Raw genomic sequence first — 8,492 nt, forward strand, 5'->3', positions numbered from 1 at the left:
AAAACCGGAAATGAGGTAACCAATTCCAATGGACCCCAGAGTTTAAATACCAGGCGGAAATCACAACAGCGCTTCATCGGAGGCTGCATTGATGATGTTACCCAGCAGGGTAATGAAACGTCTGCGAACTAATGAACCAGCTCGGCGAGCGAACCCAACCACAGCATCCACAACCCGAGCTACAAATCTATTCAAGAACCTTAGTTACCAACATCTTGTATAGCTGCAACAAGACATCCCAACTCAGTGATCTGACTGATGAAAGCAGGCATGCCAAAAGCCTTCTCCACCACTCTGTCTATCCGTGACTGCAATTTCAAGGAGCAATGAACCTGTACCCCAAGGTCTCTTTATTCTGTAAGTCTACCCAGGGCCCTACCATTAACTGTGTAAGTCCTGCTCTGGTTTGACCCGCCAAAATGCCACACCTTGTATTAATCTAAATTGAACTCCATTTGCCATTCCTGAACCCACTGGCCCATTTGATCAAGATCTGGGTGCATTCCCAGATAACCTTCTTCACTGTCCACTATACCACCAAACTTGGTGCCATCCACTAACCACACCTCCTAAATTCTCATCCAAATCATTTATATAAATGATGAATAACAGTGGACCCAGCACCAATTCCTGTGGCACACCACTGGTCACAGGTCTCTAGTTTTGAGCAACAACCCTCTACCACCACTTTCTATCTTCAAGCCAATTTTATATCCAATTGGCCAGCTCTCCTTGGAACCCATGAGATATAACTTTACTCAACAGCCCACCATGCGGTCCCTTGTCACAGGCTTTGCTAAAGTCCATGTAGACAATATCTACAGTATTGCCCTCATCTACTTTCTCGGTCACCCCCTCAAACAACTGAATAAAATTTGAGAGACATGATTTCCTACGCACAAAGCCATGCTGACTATCCCAAATGAGTCCTTGCCTCTCCAAATGCCTGTAGATTCTATCTCTCAGAAACCCCCTAATAACTTACCAACCATGGATGTTAGGCTCACTGGTCTGTAGTTCCCAGGCATTTCCCTGCAGCCTTTCTTAAATAATGACACAACATTAGCCACCCTCTGATCTTTGGGCACTCTACCCATGGCTATCAAATATCTCAGCTAGAGGCCCCTCCCTAGGCCTCCCACAAAGTCCTGGAATACATAGAAACATAGAAAATAGGTGCAGGAGTTGGCCATTGACTCTTCATCATGTCCCACGGATTTATCTACCTTACACCACCACCTTCAAGTTCCCCTCCCAGCAACTCACCATCCCAACTTGGAAATATATCACCATTCCTTTGGTGTTGCTGCGTCAAAATCCTGGAATTCCCTCCCTAAGGGCATTGTGGGTCAACCACAGCACATGGACTGCAGCGGTTCAAGAAGGCAGCTCACCCCCACCTTCTCAAGGGGGCAACTAGGGACGGGCAATAGATGCTGGCCAGCCAGCGACGCCCACATTCCACAAGTGATTAAAAAAAATGATTGGGACATAGAAGCTGAATGAATGGCCACTATATCTGAGTTGATTTGATTTGATTTATTGTAGTCATGTGTACCTAAGTACAGTGAAACGCTTTGTTTTGCGAGCAATACAGGCAGATGCACAAGGCAAGATCAACATTATTTGAAGTTAGAGAGGTCCATCCAGCAGTTTAACAACGCAGGGAAGAAGCTGTTCTTGAACCTGTTGGTGCGTGTGTTCAAGCTTTTGAATCTTTTGTCAATTATGCCAAGACAGGTAAGTTTTTAAGAGCAGGCAGAGAGGTCTGCAATATGACATGGACAAGAAGGGGCAAAAATTGGGCAGATAGTGTATAATGTGGGTAAGTGTAAACTTGACTATTTTGACATGAAGAACAGAAAAGCAATAAAGTGGATAGTGACTGCATGACATGGTATAGAAGGATTTGGGTGTTCAGGTATATTAATCACATAAAGTTAGTCTGCAGAAGCAGCAAGTGATTAGGACCTCAAAGAGCAAGGGTCCCAGCCAATGCCAGGGTTCAGGACATCTGCTCACGACTGGAAAGGAACCTGGAGCGGAAGACGGAGGATCTTGTTGTTGTGGTCCCTGTAGGTAGAAATGACACAGGCAGGACAAGCAAAGAGATTCTGCACAGTCAGTATGAGGAACTAGGCACTAAGTTATGAAGCAGAGCCTCTGGCTCATTACCTGAACCGTGTACAAATTGGCACAAGGCAAATCAGATCAGACAGATGAATGTATGGTTCAAAAACTGATGCAGGAGAAGTGTTTTCCAGTCTTTGGGATGCTGGTTCAGGGAAAGTGAGGGCTCTTGTCTTCAGGAGGTATCAACCCTGAACCATTTCGGGACGAGTGTTCCTGTCAGTCACATAACTAGGAGGTAGAGAGGATTTTAAACTAAATGGTTGGATCAAAGATTAGAGAACTGACAATGGAGGATTATATTAACGTGGTGAATGAGAAACAGACCGGGAGAGGATGGGGGAGAAAGTACAGATCCAAGAAGACATCAGGCAAGGCGAGAGATTATAAAAAGAACAAAAGGACAAAATTAGACTCTATCTGCACGCGTGTAACACTCAGGATAAAACAGATGAGCTGACAAAGCAACGGATGTAAATAAGCACAACCTGATAGCCATTACACAGAACAAAAAAACTGAAAGAACTGTAAATGCTGGAAATCAGAAACAGAAACAGAAATTGCTGCAAAAGCTCAGCAGGTCTGGCAGCGTCTGTGGAGAGAAATTGTATTTAACATTTCGGGTCCAGTGACCCTACATTACACATTGGTGTAGGGCGATGTAGATTGGGGCCTGGATATTAAAGGGTACACCACCTTTAGGAAGAATAGGAGGCTAAGAGAAAGGTGGAGGGGCGGTTCTATTAATTAATGATGATATTAGCACAAGAGAAAAGGATGACCAAAGTTCAGGAAACCATAGAATGGAAAAATCAGATGGGCAAAGGTAACATAGTTGAGTTTATAGAACATTGTTTGGCGTAGTTTCAAAGGGCAGCATGTTCTGAAGCCAACCAGACAGTGATAGACCTGATATTTCTTATGTAATGAGATAAGATTAATTAATGATCTCATACTGAAGGCACCTCAAGGTAGAAATGACCAGAATATGGTTCGATTTTATATCCAATATAAGGGAGAGAAGATTGGGTCTAAAACTAATATATTAAGCTCAAATAAAGGCAATTATTAGAACATGGAAATAGAATTAGTATCAATGGACTGGCAATTTAGATTAAGGGCTTTGGTCAATAGAGATGCAATGTTGGATGTTTAACAGGAATGAAAGAAAGTTTCCAAGGGGAGGACCCACTATCTATGGTTAACATAAAAGGTTAAAAGCAGTATTAAACTTAAAGAAAAAGCATATTATTGTGCAAACGTGGGCAGCAGGTCGGATGACTAGATCGAATTTTTGTTTAAAGCACAGGTTGATTGTTATGTGCAATTCTGGAATCCACGTTTTAGGAGAGATGTTGATTACGTTGAATGCTGTGTTCAATTCTGGTCTTCCTGCTATAGGAAAAATGTTAAACTTGAAAAGGGTGCAGAAAAGATTTACAAGGACGTTACTGGTGTTGGAGGGTTTGAGCTACAGGGAGAGGCTGAATAGGCTGGGGCTATTTTCCCTGGAGCGTCGGAGGCTGAGCGGTGACCTTACAGAGGTTTTTCAAATCATGGGGGGCATGGATAGGGTGAACAGCCAACGTATTTTCCCCAGGGTGGTGGAGTTCAAAACTAGAGGGCATAGGTTTAAGGCGAGAGGGGAAAGATATAAAAGAGACCTAATGGGCAAACATTTTCATGCAGAGGGTGGTGCGTGTATGGAACGAGCTGCCAGAGGAAGTGGTGGAGGCTGGTACAATTACAACATTTAAAAGGCATCTGGGTGGGTACATGAGTAGGACGGGATTAGAGGGATATGGGCCAAATGCTGACAAATGGGACTAGATTAATTTGGGATATCTGGTCAACATCGACGAGTTGGACCAAAGGGTCTGTTTCCACGCTGTACAGCTCTATGATTCTTAACCAGGACGAAGCCTGGGCTGGAGAATTTCAGTTCTGAAGGAAGATTGGACAGACTGGGGTTGTTTTCCTTGGAGCAGAGGAGACTGAGAGGGTACATGATTGAGATGTATGAAATAATAAGGGGCAGACAGGAAGAAACTTTTCCTCTTGATAGATGGAGCAATAACCAGGGTGGCATAAGTTTTCCAAGAAGGACTGAAGGTTTAGAGGAGGCATGAAGAAAGGTTGTCTCCCTATAGGGTGATAAGAATCTGTAAAGGTGGCAGAAATCCTCATAACATTTGTGAAATATGTAGATGTGCTCTCATGATGCTAAAGCAATGGGCCAAGTCCTGGGAAATAGGGTTAGAGTATTTGGGTGGTTATCACAGACTGGCACACACTTGATGGGCCGAAGGATCTTTTTCTGTGCTGTAGCTATCTGTGAGTTTAATGAGTGGTGAAGAATTAGAGTACAAGAGAAGGCTAGCTAGAAACATAAAAACAGAAAGCAAGAGTTTCTCTACATATTTGAAAAGGAAATGAGTTAACAGAATATTGGTGTTACAGAAAATGAGTCTGGGGAATGTATTTTTTCTGTATCTCTCCAATTTATGTATTTTTTTCTCTGTCTCTACACCCCTCTCTCTATCTCCTTCCTCACTTTCTTTCCCTCCCTATTTCTCTCTTCCCCGGCTCCTTTGGGAATCTCCATCTCGTCCTTTCCTCGCCAAACCTTCATGTTCTTTTCTCCCCCTCTGTCCTCAGTTTGCATTTCACATTCTCTCTCCCTTCCATGTTTGTGTCTCGCTCCCTCTGTCCTCAGTTTGTCCTTTTCTGTTCTCACCTCCCTCCAGTTTGTATCTTGATGTCTCTTGGCACAGATTCCCAGCGATGTTTCAGGGAGTGGGAATCTCAGGAGGTTATAGGAGTCTGGCAGGAGCGTTTGGACGGGAGGACTGCGTGATTATTTCTTGACTCATCCATTCCCCCTCGGTGTTTCTCCCCCTCTCCTCAGATACTATTTCCACCAGTTTCTACAACCCATACTTCCGGTTGATCCACTTTGATGCTTCCAGCCTGGAGAAAAACGTCTCGAGCCTGGTAAAGGCGGAATTCCGATTGTATCGTATCCGATACCAGAAATCCCAAGTGGCAGAGCAGAGAATCGAGCTGTACCAGGTAATGGGTGTGTTAGAGAGGGGCCAGAGGCAGAGCTGAAATTGTGGTCTGTGTTTGCCTCTAGCGGGATGTTATATCTGATCTGTCATTGTTGATTGACTGGAGTCATACAGCGCAGAAAAAGCCCATCGAGTCTGTGCCAACACAGCTACCAGTAAAAATGCGCTAATCCCAATTTCCTGCACTTGTCCCATATCCTTGAATGTTATGATATCCAAATACTTTTGTTTTTACACGGTTTCCATCCTCCACTACCTTCCTAGGCAGTGTATTCCAGATCCCCGCCACCCGCTGAGTGTCACGGTCTCTTTGAGATGTACAGCACGGAAACAGACCCTTCGGCCCAACTCGTCCATGCTGATCCCTATATTGCCCCCTTGCTGTGAATCTCTAAGGTGATGTGTTAGTATCATAGTGCGGTCTATTGGCATCAGCACACAAGACACTCATACAGTCACACAGCATGGAAACAGACCCTTCGGCCCAACTCGTCCATGCTGACCATGTATCCTAAATTAATCTAGTCCCATTTGCCAGCATTTGGCCCGTATCCCTCTAAACCCTTCCTATTCATGTACCCATCCAGATGCCTCTTAAATGTTGTAATTGTACCAGCCTCCACCACTTCCTCTGGCAGCTCATTTCATACACGCACCACCCTCTGTGTGAAAACATTTTTCTCCAAACCCCCTCTGAATCTTCTGCCCGTTTACCCTAAAACTATGCTCCCCTCGTGATTGAACCCTCAACCAAGGGGAACAGCTCCTCTCTATTCACCCCATCCACACCCCTCATAATCTTATACACCTCAATCATGTCCCCCCTCAGCCTTCGGTGTTTTAAAGAAAACAATCCAAGCCTATCTAGTCTCTCCTTACAGCTCAATTTCTCCGTCCCAGGCAACATCCTGGTGAACCTCCTCTGTACCGACTCTCGTGCTACCACATCCTTCCTGTTATCCCTGGTAACAATAGGAAAATGGATGTGGTTACTGTGGTATTAAAGGAGCCGTCAGACATTGTTGTACACTGTTAATATTACAGTTAATTATTCACAGAATCATAGTGTGAAAAAAGGCCTATTGAGTGCACACCAACCCTCCAAAGAGCTTCCCATCCAGACCCACCACCCCTACCCTATTCCTGTAACCCTACATTTCCCACGACCAATCCACCTAACCTACACATCTTTGGACTGTAGGAGGAAACCGGAGCACCCAAGGGGGACCCACACAGAGAATGTGTGAACTCTACACGGCCCGAGGCTGGAATCGAACCCAGGTCCCTGGTGCTGTGAGGCGGCAATGCTAACCACTGAGCCTCTGCTTATTATACACAAGCATTACATTTGTGAGGCACATAAGTGTCTGGGCCAACTTCAGACCGTTTGATTAGACCAGAGAGCCGAATGCTTGACTTCGAGTGTCATGTTTCTAGTGGCCCTAGGGTAAGATGGAGTAGGAGACCTTTTTTTAATCCCTCAGATCACTTGCAATGATACAGTGATGATATTATGAGCACATCTCACAGTTTGCGAGACATAACACAAGGATGGGGGTGGGGGAGTACTGAGGGGAAAGGGTTAATTCACAGGCCCTACGAACAAGGAAGTCTTCCTGAACCACAGAACCTTCCTAAAGGTGAGTGGGCAGCATCCAAAGTAATGCAGTGACAATCCTTGTGCTTCCTCAGTAACCCCGACTCGCTAAGCGTGTCGGCCTAGATTATAGGCTGAGTTTTCCGGAGTGTTGTGTCGAGTGGAGCCAATATCCTGGATGAAGGTTTCATCCTGGAAGTTGCTCTCAACAGGGAGTAGGCCTCATTCAAAGTCTAGGCCTCAGCCTGGGAGGATAGGACTCATGCTGGGAGGAAGCTTCACCTGGAGAGTAAGCTTTCTCCAGGGGGTGAGTCATGGCCTGGGAGGAAGGCTGATGCAATGGGAATGGTCTTCATCCCTGAGGCCTCATCCTGAGAACAGCCCCATGGAGGAGGTGTCATCCAGAGATAAAGTCTCCGCCTTGAAGAAGGCCTCAATTGGAAAGCAGACCCCGAAGGGGGCCTGATCTGGAGAGTAGGCCTCATCCACAGAAACTGGTATCCCGTCACCAAGCCACCCTTTATTTACACGTGGAGAGTCCTTGACACTGATCCGGCTCCCTCAGAGACAGCTCTCACACGAGCAGAACCTCTGTCACTCCTGTTTCTACCTGTCAGCCAGGGCTCCCTGATTGTACCAGATTAACAGCCCCAATCAGGGAACTCATATTCTATAAGACCCCCGCACCCCCTCCCCATCCGCTCCCTGCTGGCTCACCTCATTACAATCACCACATTGCAGGCCTTATCCTAGATTTGAGGAGGAAGAGATTATGTCTGGAGAGTATAGGCCTCATCCTGGAGTAGGCCTCACTCAGAGAGTAGGCCTCATAGAGGAGACCCAGGATTAGGCCTCATCCGAGAGGCCAGTCCTACCCTGACAGTAGGCCCTGGATTAGTTCCCAGCCCTCGGGGGTGGGGCGGGGGGCGGGGTTTTAAATCGATGCGTTACGGTCACTGTGACGATTTGGATGCAGTAATTTTTTTTCTGGGCTGTTCCTTCCATTGCCCCGGATGGCGACGTAAACCCCCACACTCCCCTAGGCCTGGATTATGAGCTGCTTCTTTGGGACGTTTCAGGTTCTGAAGGCCAGGGATCCAGCCTCGCCGGCTCAGCGTTACATTGACAGCAGGGTGGTACGGCCCCAGAGTGCGGGGGAATGGTTGACCTTTGATGTGACAGAGACAGTTAGTGAGTGGTTACTGCACCGAGGTGAGTGGGGTGTGTTCACTCATTGTGGCACTGGGGAGCCGAGTGGTTTACCTGGGCACTGGCAAATAGGTTTGGGGGCAAAACTGGTGACAGGGTGGTATCTGGTTGCGGGGGGATGTGAGGTGAGGAGCTGGTGACAGGGAAGGGTCTTGGAGATGGGGGAGGGTCTTGGAGTCACAGGGTGGGGCCTAATGATGGACAGGGCAACCTAGTAGGAGTGGGAGGAGCCAGTGAATGTGGGAGGGGCCTGGTGTGAGTGGGGTGGGGCTGGTGGGAGTGGGGGGAGACTGGTGCGAGGGGTCTGGTGGGAGTGGGAGGAGCCTGGTGTGGGTGGGAGGGGTCTGGTGAGAGTGGGAGGAGTCTAGTGGGAAGGGTCCAGTGGGAGTGGGAGGAGTCTAGTGGGAGTGGGAGGAGTCTAGTGGGAGGGGTCCAGTGGGAGTGGGAGGAGTCCGATAGGAGGAGTCTGGTGGGAGTGGGAGGGG

General features: G+C 47.1%; 1 protein-coding gene across 1 annotated transcript in view; it reads left to right on the forward strand.

Annotated features, from left to right (window-relative positions):
* The window catches only part of tgfb5 (transforming growth factor, beta 5), a 10,606-nt gene that overhangs the window by 1,057 nt on the left and 1,057 nt on the right, over positions 1-8,492 (forward strand). Inside the window, exons 2-3 of the mRNA XM_048619632.1 lie at positions 5,039-5,202; positions 7,878-8,010. Of these exons, the coding sequence (XP_048475589.1) occupies positions 5,039-5,202; positions 7,878-8,010 (297 nt within the window). The remainder of the gene's footprint in view (positions 1-5,038; positions 5,203-7,877; positions 8,011-8,492) is intronic.

Source organism: Rhincodon typus, chromosome 43 (genome assembly GCF_021869965.1).
Source record: "Rhincodon typus isolate 14 chromosome 43, sRhiTyp1.1, whole genome shotgun sequence".
NCBI classification, from domain to species: Eukaryota; Metazoa; Chordata; class Chondrichthyes; order Orectolobiformes; family Rhincodontidae; genus Rhincodon; species Rhincodon typus.